The sequence below is a fragment of the Silurus meridionalis genome, chromosome 13, assembly GCF_014805685.1.
Source record: "Silurus meridionalis isolate SWU-2019-XX chromosome 13, ASM1480568v1, whole genome shotgun sequence".
In the NCBI taxonomy this organism is placed as follows: domain Eukaryota; kingdom Metazoa; phylum Chordata; class Actinopteri; order Siluriformes; family Siluridae; genus Silurus; species Silurus meridionalis.
Window position 1 is genome coordinate 21,686,989 of NC_060896.1, and position 13,618 is coordinate 21,700,606.

General features: G+C 36.5%; 1 protein-coding gene across 1 annotated transcript in view; it reads left to right on the forward strand.

Moving 5' to 3' along the window:
* Nucleotides 1–13,618, forward strand: part of LOC124395533 (F-BAR and double SH3 domains protein 2-like) — an 89,664-nt gene that overhangs the window by 13,362 nt on the left and 62,684 nt on the right. The window contains 1 exon segment of the mRNA XM_046864092.1: nucleotides 9,454–9,499. Within this exon segment, the coding sequence (XP_046720048.1) occupies nucleotides 9,454–9,499 (46 nt within the window).

Here is a 13,618-nt window from a genome sequence, read left to right on the forward strand (position 1 = left end):
TTAAATGTTATAACCGGAACCTCGTCAGTAAAATGGCGGTGGTATTTAATTTGATCTGGCTAGCATAAAGTAAAACATGTTTGCTATTAAATGAAGATTTCACTTCACACACAACTAATTTACAAGCTCAAGCAGACTTCACATGCATAAAAAAACAAGATGAATACCTTATGTTACCTATTGTTTATACACAAATTGCCCATATTCTGTTATATTTGTGAGTGTACCCTTTTCTGTTTAAACCTAGCTATAATGTTAATAAATATGTGACTATCATGACGTATTAATATCAGTTACTGGTACCATGTATTGGTAAAAATACCATGCTTATTTAGTCATACTCAAACACTTTTTTTCTAATATGAACTTTTTGAATGAATTGAACCATTTCGCATTGTGCTGTGTGGCTACTGTATACTGTTGCTCTATTAAATACATGGCAGCGATTTGAGAGTATTTTCTGAATAAAATTTTTAAAACCCTTGCATTGAATGTGTGGAGGAAGACTCCTTGATACATGCACAACTGATAAAAGTGCTGAGCACACCTTTTAGAATTTGTTGCAGCCAAATCTGAAAGCACAAAAATATAAGTAACCTGGGTCTATAAACTAGCAATTTCGATGACTACTCTTCCCCTCCAACAATATATAATGTTTTCCTTGTATAATGTGCTTTTGGGACTGTTTGTGTACAATTATGTACAACAGCGTTCTCATCAGCCACCGCTGTGCTAATCTTTTGACCACCATGTGCAATATTACTTATGTATAGTCAGCAAACGTGCAATATTACTTATTTACACAAGTGCATTATTATTTATTTACATTCGCTTTTTTCAAAATGTGTGATATATATATTAACTAGAAAGTCTATCTGTGTATTCTGTTTCGTGTAAATACTGTGTAAACCTTTTGTGACTAAAGTTGACAAGATTTTCAATGTACGTTTTTCAATGTACCTGGGCAAATGGCAATAAACTTGAATTTATCAAACTATCGAAACTATCAAAAAGCCACAGGTGAAACTCATTTGTTACCTGCTGGTTTGTCCGCCTGCTCTCCCTCCACAGCTCATGCTTGGCCACGTCTTCGCTGCCATAATGTTCAAAGCAAAACATAGAAGACTATAAAATAAAGTAAATATCAACTACTAATTATCAAGATGATCAAGTACTTTCTACAATCCAAGACACCTGATTAAACAGAATCTTATTGCTTTTAAACAGTTAATAGACGGTGCAAAACCTCATAAATAAACAGAAAGTGATGTGCGTGAAAGCACTTCTTTTCTGCAAGCACTGAACACTGAAGGTCATACGCCGCACACTGCAACAAGTCGGTTTGCATGACCGTCGTCCCAGAAGGAAGCCTTTTTTGAAGCTGACTCACAAGAAAGCTCTAAAACGGTATGCTGAATACAACCTGTCCAAGAGAATGAATTACTGGAACCATGTTCTGTGGTCTGATGAGACTAAGATTAACTTGTTTGGCTCAGATGGTGTACAGCTTGTGTGGCAGTGCCTTGATGGGGAGTACCAAGAATATTGTGTCTTGCCTACAGTCAAGCATGGTGGTGGTAGCATCATGGCCTAGAACTGCATGAGTGCTGCTGGAACTGAGGAGCTGCAGTTCATTGAGAGAAACATGGATGCCAACATGTACTGTGATATTCTGAAGCAGAACATGATGCCCTCCCTTCAGAATCTGGGCCGAATTGCAGTTTTTCAACAGGAAAATGACTCCAAACACACCACCAAGATGACAAATGCCTTGCTGAGGAAGGTGAAGGTGAAGGCAATGGAGTGGCCAAGTATGTATCCAGATTTGAACCCTATCGAGCACCTGTGGGGCCTCCACAAGCAGAAGGTGGAGAAGCACCATGTGTCTAACATCCAGCAGCTCTGTGATGTCATTATTGAGGAGTGGAAGAGGATCCCTGCAACAACCTGTGCAGCTCTGATGAATTCCATGTCCAGGAGGATTAAGACAGTGCTAGATAATGATGGTGCTCACACAAAATATTGACACAGTTTTGGCATGTTAATTTTATGGTGAACTCACTTTTGTTGTCAGTTATTAAGAGAATAATGGCTGTATGTTAAGTTCTTTTGGAGGACAGTAAATCTATACTGCTATACAAGCTGCGCATTGACTACTCTAAAATATATCCAAGTTTTATTTCTATAGAATTGTCCCTTAAGAAGATACAAAAATTGCTAAAATATGAGGGGTGTACTTACTTGTGTGAGATACTGTATACTAGTATACTTTATATATACAATATGGCACAATTCAATTCAATACATTTATGGTCACTTACACTGATGGCTTGCACTGAATGGAGTCAGCCAGGATTGCATAGTTCGTACAGTAGCTGCTGGAAATGAGCCTCGAGCAGACTTCCAAATGATCCAAATGATGGACTTAATAATCTTCAACTTCCAAATGATGGACTTAATAATCTTCATTTGGTAAAAGGCTGACTCACATATATAAGTCGAGTCACTTAGCTCACTGGAGTTTTACAGTAGTTTGCGCACATGTGGTGAGCCGTGTGTTAGTGATCTCAGACTGGCCGCCCTGTATGTCAATCAAGTGGCAAATGCCTTAGGCAGGATAGATGAAGGATGAAAAAAAAAAAAATACTTGTCGATCGCAATCAACGTTTTAGCCACCCCTGATGTATGTATAGCCTTTTTTTTAAATTTCATTGTTTTACATGATTTATAATTATAACTCTGTTCCTATAGAAAAGTTCAGGTTTCAGTAATTGTCTGTATTCCTGTGATCTAGAAAAATACTTACCTAAAAAAAATCAGCATTTCAATACACACAAACACACACACACACACACACACACACACACACACACACACACACACACTTTTCACTAATAAAATGGACTTATCGGCCACTCTCGCCAGAGGCTTTGCTGAGTCAAATTTGTTTGGTGTGGAATTCTGTGAGTCAAATTTGATTGGTGTGGAATTCTGTAAGTCAAATTTGATTGGTGTGGAATTCTGTGAGTCGAATTTGTTTGATGAGGAATTCTGTGAGTCAAATTTGATTGATGTGGAACTCTGTGAGTCAAATTTGCAATTAAAATTTATATTGAAATATTATCTTATGTGTGATATCTGTAGACTTTTTTTTCTAATACATTTTTGCGACCTGGTAGCAACTATTGCGCAGTCGATTGAGGACCTCTAATATCAACCCCTCATGTTGGTGACCATAAAAAGATGCATTCACAGCCTGTTTGCAAAATGTCCAGAGTTCACAAGCAACCGGACTTGACCCAAGGAATCCACGTATACATTTTTTGGATTGCTATTCTGTTAAATATGCTATTCTGATTTATATGAAACTCCTAATGCTATTTAGTCAGGATTGCAGAGGATCCACAATATATCCTACGTGTAGGACAAAGCAAGCTCCCTATTTAAAGTGAAACTGACCAGCCGATTTTAGACCCACATCTTTAGCACCCACTGAGGTAAAAGACATGTTTCACATTCAATAATTACGGTCCAGAAGAGCAGTTCTACTCGTATGTTTTTGAGCACAGTAGTTCACTAGATCAGTCCATAGTACAGTTTTATAAGCACTGTTTATGTACTGTGAATGTACAGTAAAATTTACCTCAACAGTTCTTGAAACTAATCAGCCGACAATTCTTGCAGTTTTGTCTACAGTGTGTTAAAAGCATTTATAGTATCAGTGTTATGTCAGTATCACACTCATCACAATGAAATTATTGTACATTCACGTTGCTTATTATTTCATGTCTCTAAAATCGAAACTAAATCAGGCCACAGTATCCAAAATCCTTCCATACTGAATGTGGTAATTTAATTAAGTCCACTAAATAAATAACAAATATTGATTACTGTTTCATTTCTGTTAGGATTTTTGGAAAAGGTTTTCATTGTACATAATTGAAATACAAGCACAAGTTCTTTGATGCATTAAGTGCTTTTTGCATCATTGAACAATCCCAGAGCGATTGTTTAGTTGCACATCTTTTGCGCGAAATTACAACAGGGCAAATCCACACACTTCTTGCCTGTGTGGTGAGATTACACATGGCTTCACCCGGGCTGGCACTCAAACGGTCTCTAATTGGAAACACGGCTGTGGTGTGACTTCGCTAACCCCGGCTTCATCTCATTTCACTTATAATTAGATTGCAATCGCTTAGCCTAATCCTTGGTACTTTGTTTATCGTCCCACTTCTGTCTTTATTTTTCTCTCCTTTGTCCTTGTTTACTCACTTTCTTTCACTCTGGTGTTCTCTCTCTTCACTTAACCACAATTGCTCTCTCGTGTTCCTCCTTACCAGTAAAAAGGAAGCTGCACTGAAACCTGTACACAGGCAGGGTTTGGTTTTCGTTTTCAGTTCTCTTCACTGTCACAAACGTCCTTACTTTTAGAGTAAGATGTTCAGGCCATAATAGTTAAAAAAAAATTTATTTAACAAAATAGCCAAACACTATTGCCGAAACAGCATGTTTTATAGCTTTATCATGTTGACTGATAGGATTTATTTTTGCCATCTTGTTATGTTTTGAATTGAATTGACCCTGAATTGTTTACATACCGATGAATTGGAAATTTTGCCTGTTGTGTGCTTGTGGCTTTTAAGCAAATTCCACAGTTTATAGCTTGACTGTGAACCATTAAATTCCATAAAACTGTGTGTGTAAGACAACCTAAACATACTGTGAAAGTAAAGCCAGTTTTGATGGGCCTAATCGAAACCTGAGTCTGATCAAATTTTAATGAAAGTTCATGACTAGCAAATGTCCGTTTTTCTGGATCGCAGTGCAGCAGTTGGACAGCCGAACACGTTTCATGTCACCATAGCAACTGTAACATGCAGTGATATGTAAGAAACGTTAGGAATACATTCATTTTTGACAGCACATCTGTTTTGCTGGATACCCAGGTTTACACATTCTGTTTATTTGCAGCTCACTGTGGAGAATGTTGGGAAGATCTGCTAGCCACAGGTGGAGGGATTAATTATAGCACATTAAAGCATATTTAAGTTTTCTTTGTCAACCCTGGCATTGTATTCAAGAATAACTCTGGTATGGGGTAGAATTCTCAAAGTTCCTGAGTTTCTTTTCTTTTTTTTTTTTTCAGCTTGATTCAGACATGTTAATAGTCGTGGGTTCCTAAAACTAACAGTAGCCTGATCGTTAGATCCTCTGTGCTGCTTTATAATTAGGTGTTCTGGGGCTGGGTGTAATTATTGACTTTAAGTGTTGTCTTCCCCTTCCAGGCGACTTCCTGGAAAATGTCTTCAGACTTGCTGTCTTAGTTGTTCCTATTTCATCCCCTTCTTTGTATTCCTAATTGTTTTTCTTCAAAAATGGTCTTTTGTTTTGCCACACCAAACTCACCACTAAAACAAGCAGGCTTTGGTAATATGACTGTATAGTTGTTCTAACTGTCTGGGTTTGCTGGCTTTTGCGCTCTCACATTGTCCAGATCAGTGAGACCCAAAGATGATCTCAGGCAGATTTTACTCTTGGCCGATTGACCTTTGATTTACATTTGAGGAAACAATTTTACAGAAGTTTATGTTAGAAAGAACAACATCTGGAAGCCACATGGCTTCCTCATTGCAGGTTGTTTCATCGTTTGGAAGCAAGCAACAATCCGATTGCATTGTATGCTTAGGAGTCTCTCGCTTTCTCTTCTCTTACTGTTCTACTTCTGTTTTTAACAAACTCTTCCAACTTTTGTTCAAGGGAAACCCCTGTTTTTTTCTTTCCTAATACTTAAGTAAAATATACCCATGACATTTTGTGAATGGCTTTGAATAGTGTAAATGAGAGAACATTAGGCAGTGTTCCATTCAAATCTTCACCGATTTAAAGGCCATTACTCTTTATTTGCTTTATAATGCTTTTATTGAATTATTATTTCTCTACATTTCTTTACGTCAGAGATGCCTGTTGAATGGCGAGATGTGTGTTTGACTTTCATTTGTGAGAAGTATGACTCATTGCACTGCAACTTTCTGAAACTGTACTGTACATGGAGGTGATCAGTTACAGATATTTAAATACATTTTACAATGTAATACAAAAGAATGGTATTTTGTTAATTCATAGGAATGTCATTTTTTTCAAGTCACTGGTCATAATAAACTTGTCTCTTAGAGAAATGGTGTGTCGTAAAAAAAAATTATTCATGAGCCATATGATTACATTTTGCAATTCAGGGAGGAAAAGATGGGATTTTCTACTTTTATTGTTGAGCTAAGCCAAACGATTTGAATTCCAGACAAGAGTTTAAATTAAATGTGAAAAAAGAGTCATATTTTTCCTTTAGAAGACGTCCAACCGTAGATGTAGCTGCATTACAAGGCTTGCCTCCTTTCTGTTTCTTCTCTTGCAGTGTAATGTTTTTATGCACTTCAGCATCCTGCTGTGGGCTCCGTGTTCTTCACTTCTAACTATGACTGTACAAACAGGGTTTTTTGGGCTCATTTGGATTTTTTTTCCAATGCAGCCTGATACAGACTGCTGAGAGCATAGTGACCAAATAATCCAAAACTAAAAAAAAAAAAAAAAGTGTTTTAAATATATTGAGCATAGCAGAAATCTAAGAGGCTTTTCAGGGCATGCAAAAGTAAAAAATACATATGCACCCATGTATTAATAACACCAAGGACCCACCATCATCTCTGATCTGCTTCTATCAACACTAACAATACAGTAATGTAAACCCCAAACTGTTCATTGGATATGTTTTACAATAACACAATCAACAAGGACCACCTGCACCTAGGACTTTATTTAGGAAATATGATCATTTGCACTGACTAACTTTACATACCCTGCACAAACTATATAGTTAATGTCTTTATCTTTATTTATTATTATACTTTTCAATAGCACCCGCACACCATGACAAATTCCTTCCATGCAACCCATGATACTTGGCGATAAAGATGATTGAGTGTTTTACCACTGAATTCTGCTTTGTTATCCCCAGTTTTGACAAGGCAAACTCCATGAACATATAGCTTACATATAGAGCTCTGACTTCAACCCTATTGAGCACATTTGGGATGAATTGGAACACTGACTGCACCCCTGGACTTCTCAAACCTAAATTAAAAAGCACATACAAATCATATGATTACGTTTCCACAAGCTGTTGTCCATATAGTGTATTTATCAATGCATTTCATGAATAAATCCCAATGTTTTATGGCTTATGATTGTAGCTGCTGCACATTTTGTGTGTGCTCGCAAAATCTTAGTTCAATCCATACGTGTTAATTGCAGTATAGAGAAAGAGCCATCATATTCAGCGGAGCTTCTAACTTGTCTGCCTTTTCCGTGGGGACATCTTGAGTCATAAGTGACATTTTGTAGCCAGCTGGTTTTGTGCAATTTGTACTTGAATAATAGAAGAATCTGAAGGGAATTTTTGATGCTTGACTGAAGTCTGAAAGTTGGGCCGGGGTAAAAGGGTACATGCAATAAAAGAGGAAACAGATTTTTGGAAGTACTTATAACTGGGTGTGTCTTCCTGTCTGTTTCTGACTAAATTTTTTTTTTAGTTTTTTTTTTTTTTTTTGGGTTTGTTTAATGTGAGTCATCCGGCAGTTCATCAGAATTTTGACAGAAATACGCATTCATTTATAATACACACTTTTCGTTCTGCAGACCTTTTGAAAACCTTTGGAAGATTGAAAACTGTGTGTGTCAGCCTGTCACATGACAAATGTGAGATTTCATAGACAAGAATGGTTTACAGACGTTCTGGCAGTAAAAGCGTTAATGCTGTGCTAGAGGGTTTATGTAATCCCAAAATTCTTAGCCATTCTCTGAAGCAGACTGAGAGGGACAATTTTTGGAGTTGCGCTTCCTAGATTGAGATAAGTAGTGTTGTAGTTGCGATAACAACTGTACGTGACGTGAAATAGAAGAGAGATAGAGGTTTGGACAAGAGATAAACCCATTAGATCAACTGCAAATTGTGTGTGTGTGTGTGTGTGTGTGTGTGTGTGTGTGTGTGTGTGTGTGTGTGTGTGTGATATGCCATGAACATACCCCCACCTCTTCTTTCAGCCCCATCAAACTATGTAAGCCCACAGCCATGTTTTGGATTTAATCCAGCGCTCATTTAGTTGATAAAAGCGTTTACTGGAGTTTCAAACAGGAGTCACTGCGGAAATTCCTGTCTTGTAAAAGAACAAATTTAATCGAGCCCATACAGAAATGAACAATATTGCTTCGAACACACACAGTCTCTCACTCATATATACATACACACACACACACACACACACACACTGCACCCTGATAGGGAGCAGACAGGCTTTACTACATGCTTTTTAGATAAAGAAAAACATACCCAACACATGATCTGAATGTTTATCCATTTCTGTCCATTTTTTAAATTGAAGAAGTTTTGCAGGTGAATGTTAACATGATATTTAGTAGAATCAGAAGTTTTTCTATTTAGCTAAGGTTAAGGCATTGGACTTTGTATCCACGAGTTCAAATCCCAGTCACACCAAGCTGTCAAATCGGGATCCCTGAGCAAGGTCCTTAACCCCATAGCTGTTGAACAGTTTAACAGTTGAATGAATGAGATAAATCCAAGTCGCTCTGGATAAGGGCATCTTACAGATGCCGTAAATGTAGACCACATTTAGTCGTAGTTATGGAGGCCTGTAGGCCATATTGCTGCATTGGTGTTGGCAGGTTTGAGGATCATATGGAACCTGGATACTTTTTAAAAGCCTTGGCAATGACTGTGTTACCAAGAGTTCCTTATTGTTATTTTTATTATTATTACTATTACTATTATTATTATTATTATTATTATTATTATTATTATTATCGTTTTTATAATTATTAACTCTCTACAGGTTATTAAAATGCTTCCCAGAATTCTCAACCTGAGAAAATTGCATAAAAGATCCATAAGGACATTTTAAGACATTTTTTCAATGTCTTAAAAGGCTATAGGTAGGTATATATTGCAATAGGTAGCAATGCTGACTAAATTGATCCAGGTTGCATTTTACACATACTACTCATATAAAAGGTATCAAATTTATCATTTTGTCCATTTTTTTTTTTTGAAGGTCTGAAATTTTTCAAACACACTGGGGGTCTGAACAACTTCTTTCTTTTTCATATGCTGTTCATTACCACTGCTTTTTTGTAACTACCTCCTGCCTTCTGGCTAGTCGGAAAGCAGCCGAGCTCAAAGCACTAATAAAACGCTCATCTGAATGTTTCCTCTGTTGCTTATCAGGATGGAGTGTAAGGTTGCTGTCACCTGACTTGAGGTTCTGGGTGGTTGGAGGGCAAGAATTAAGTGGAGTAAAATTGTTAGGGAGGGAACATAATGTGGGTATTGGCTGCATTATTTTTAGTTTAATATAAGTTATTTTGGGTTTTCTTTTCTTGCAGGACTTATAGTCAGAAGAAGGCCACACTGGAGAGGGAGTATGCACAGGTAAGATGACAATTTGTTTTAAGGTGATGTTTTAACATGATGTCTGTGTGTGTGTGTGTGTCCCCATCACTTTTTAGCTCTCAGCTGCCACTTCTTAAATGTAGAGCTTTTGTGTATGTAGGGGAGGTAAACTGGTTTGATATCATCGCATTTTATATAGGAGTAAGGTAAAATTGCAAATGTGAGAATTTTGTAAATGCATGAGATAAAATGAAGAATACACATTTTATGTACATCTGTGAAGGAGTGAATGTGAGGCTGGTTTATGTAAAAATATTTTTTAGATAAATTGGCAAACTGAGAATTAGGTAAATGCATGTAAATGTGTGAGGTAAAATTGCAAAACTTCATGGTATTTTTGGTAAATGTATGAGGTAAAGAAGTGAATATGAGCTGCTTTTATGTAACATTTTTGGAGTAAAGTGGCGAACGGGAGGTCGTTATATGCAAATGACTGAGTTAAAATGGTGAGTGTGATCTTTTTTTTTTGTAAATGTGTGATAAATGTGTGGGTAATGTGAAGATATTGTGTGTAAATGTAAGAAAAAGTGGTGAGTGTTATGTTAATGTTTCAGATAAATTATAAATGTGAAGGTGAATGTGACTGAAAGTAAGTGTGAGAGCATCTGATTTGGATTGAAAATGTTGAGAATGTTTTGTGTAATTTTATTTTGTGTACAGAGCCAAGGTTCCTATAATGCTTTATATGTGCTTTCATTTGAGTGTGGTTTTTTTTGTCTGTATGGCCATATGTATGACTGCTTTTATTCGTGTATTTGTGTATGTATGAGTAAGTTATATACATTTCCAAAATGGAAAATAAGGATCAGAGGCAATTACATTGATTCAAGCCCTGTCATTGTTACTTCACCTGTACAGGGTACTCTACAGGAGACTATATTGATTTTCATTAATGGTTCATTTTACAATGATTTTGTTTGTGAACATGTTTTAACATAGTTACTTCACATCTTTTATTCACTTCAGACTTAATCACAGAGAAAGTATTGAAACACATTGTTCCAACATTGCAGTAAAAGTCCTTACAAATGACTTTTAATTAGCTAATTAGAATATATCTTCCATGTAAAGAAAGAATCATCAACAGCAGTTCAATACAATCAAATTTACCAAACCACCAGTTCAGAGTTTGTCATTTTGTGGTTTCAGTGTAGTGCCTGTTAAATTTCATAATGTGTAATGGGAGGTCTGTTAACCTTAACTGTCATCTGCTTATGTGTTTAAATGATGTTAGATAGAATACTGGGGAAAATGTAAATTTTAATATGATTTCTAGTCTAGTCAAGTCAAGTTTATTTCTATAGCTCTTTTCACAAAAGGCATTGTCTCAAAGCAGCTTTACAGAATTTAACAGTTAAGGTGAACGATGTGTATTTATCCCTGATGAGCAGCCATGGCGACTGTGGCAAGGAAAAACTCCCTTAAATGTTATGAGGAAGGACCATTGAGAGGAACCAGACTCAAAAGGAGAACCCATCCCCATAGTTATAGAACTCTAAAGGTCACAGATTAGCATGCATTTAATCACCTCTGGGTTCGATTAAATCGATGGTGTAAATAAAAAAATGGCATAGTCAGCTTTGAAGTGCAATATCTTTGAATTGCAAGGCCCAGAAGCTTTAACAGGCCATTTATCTTTTAAAATATATACATACATGCAGGTAATGAGTATGTCTCCTGAATTATGGCTGGGTGCACCGTACAACCTGGATTTTGTTCAGGATAGGACGCTGCTTTGTCTAATCATTTTTGCCTTTTGTCATGCTGCTCGTGTGAGTGTTTGTCACAAAACACACTCATTAGGAAACTGTTATAATCGTCATTCAGTTTCATTCCTTCTCGAAATGATTGCTCAGAGCCCACGAGGTTTATTCCTCCTTGCCGTGAATAAGGAATAAAGCATGTGTTGCTGTAGAAAAATAATGCATGATGGGGATTATTTACTTATAGCAGCATGTCAAATGCGTTTTATTCCTCTTATACCACAGCGTTTTGCCGGTGTTAAGAATTAGGGAATGTCTGTGAGAAACTTATGTTAAGTTATAAAACATCTTGTCTCAAACAAACTTTAATTTGTTTCTTGCTTTGGTAAACTTAATAAGACAAAAAAAGGTCCTCTCTTCTCAGTACTTTTCTATAGAGGAAAACTTACTGAGACCCTCTACACTTCCAAATGTAAAATAAACACTTAAGTTTGAAAAATAAGATGATTTTATGTTAAATAACATTTTTTAAAGTATGTTTATTATCTTTCGATGATTTAAGGTATCTATCATAAAAGTCTTAGATCTAAATTAGATGTGAATGTTATCCATGCTTACAGGATAAACACATTTAAACCTGCTGTGAAAGCTGTTGTGTTAGAAAATGTTGAAGAAAAAAGACAGCTCTAATCTGTAGATCCTCGCAGATTATTATTTTTTGGCTAAAATTTTATTTATAAACAACTAGCAGAAGCATTATGTACAAAACTTTTTTGGGCTATTTTATCAAGATGCATGTTATTATCATGATCAGCACTTCATGGAATATCGCAGTCCTGATAGTGTCTTTTGAATGGGACAGACATTATCACAGACATTATCTGGGGTGCATAATAATGCTGTCTGTTTAGGCACACTTAATAGTGTGTAGGGGGTGCTGCCAAAATTTAATTGAGTCCACCGGAAAATTATATTGTTCCTTAGTAATGTGTTACATAATTGATTCCCATGATGTACTTTCATGCAAGCAATTCAGAGCTCCTGGAATAAATGCTGCCATGGAGATTATATTCGTTCAGATTACTAACCCATCAGATTACGATCAAGCGTGTTCTCTTATGTGTTTTTGAATGCCTGAATGACGTCCGTGTGTATGTTTTCCCAGTAATGACTGTCTTGGCTCTGGTTCAGATCTCTAACCAACACCTGGCACCACGGCAATAGAGAAATTCTACCATGCATCCGTTCACACACACACAAACAATAGCACACAGTCATAAACGTGACTGCAATGAGGGCTCGCAAATCAGAACCTCACACACACAAACACACACACACAAAAGTCAGATGGAGGGCCAGCTGAAGCCATGTGCAGATGACAGTTTGGTGGATTTGAGGTGTAATTAAACTCAGCCTGTTTAGTACTCTTCTCATTAAAGAGCATCGTTAGCAGCTGCAGATGCTCAAAATAAAGACGCCATTATAATTTATTTGAAAAAGGGGCAATAAACTTCCTTTCAGGGCTGTGAAGAGCTCAGCCTTTGACCCTGAACTCGGGGCTTCCCGTCTGTGTTTGTGTTTGTATTTAACAAATATAGCTTGAAGTTTATTAAAGAATTCGACTCTCAAAAACCGTGTTCTTGAATTTTACACAAATATTGAAAGTGACTCATTAATTAATTAATTAATCTGGTGAGAAATGTGTAATGCACCCTTCAAATATTTGTTCATGTGATACAGGCTTTAAGAGCTTATATAGCTAAGCTTGCTTTTATGTTTGCGGTTAGTCGAGTTACCTTGCTATCAGGAACTGCCTGTGGGAGCATTATCAGTTATCAGATAAGATCTGCAGAATCAAGCTGTCCAGTATTTGCTCATTTATATCAAATGATGTGAAATTTATTTGAAACGTTATTAATAGTACACTTTAGTTTACCATGTGTTTGATGGCTACTTACTGTTAGTAAAGTTAGCAGTATCAGTAAACAGAGGGTTGTATTTATAAAACTGTGGTAACTTTTATATTTCTGTGTTATGATTCTCAGTTTGAGTTCATTACAAACACTCTTGCCTTGGTATTCTTAGTATTGACAAAAACGCCAAGGATTAGTCTTACCTTTGACAACTTAGATCTGAGTCAGTGTCTCAAAGTAAAGTATTAGTCTTTTTTTATTATCCAAAACACATCACATGACTTGTGTGTTTGTTTTTCTCAGATAGATTCATTTCTTTGTTGTTGTTGTTAAATGCACTTATCCCCTGTATTTTATATTGTGTTAAAACCCATAAAGAGATGTAAAGGAACCAGACACTCAGTGCCTCAGTAGCAAGTGAAACCGAAACCAGGTGAAAGGGAATTAATGTGATGCAGTTGCCACAAGGTTTGAATGAGGTT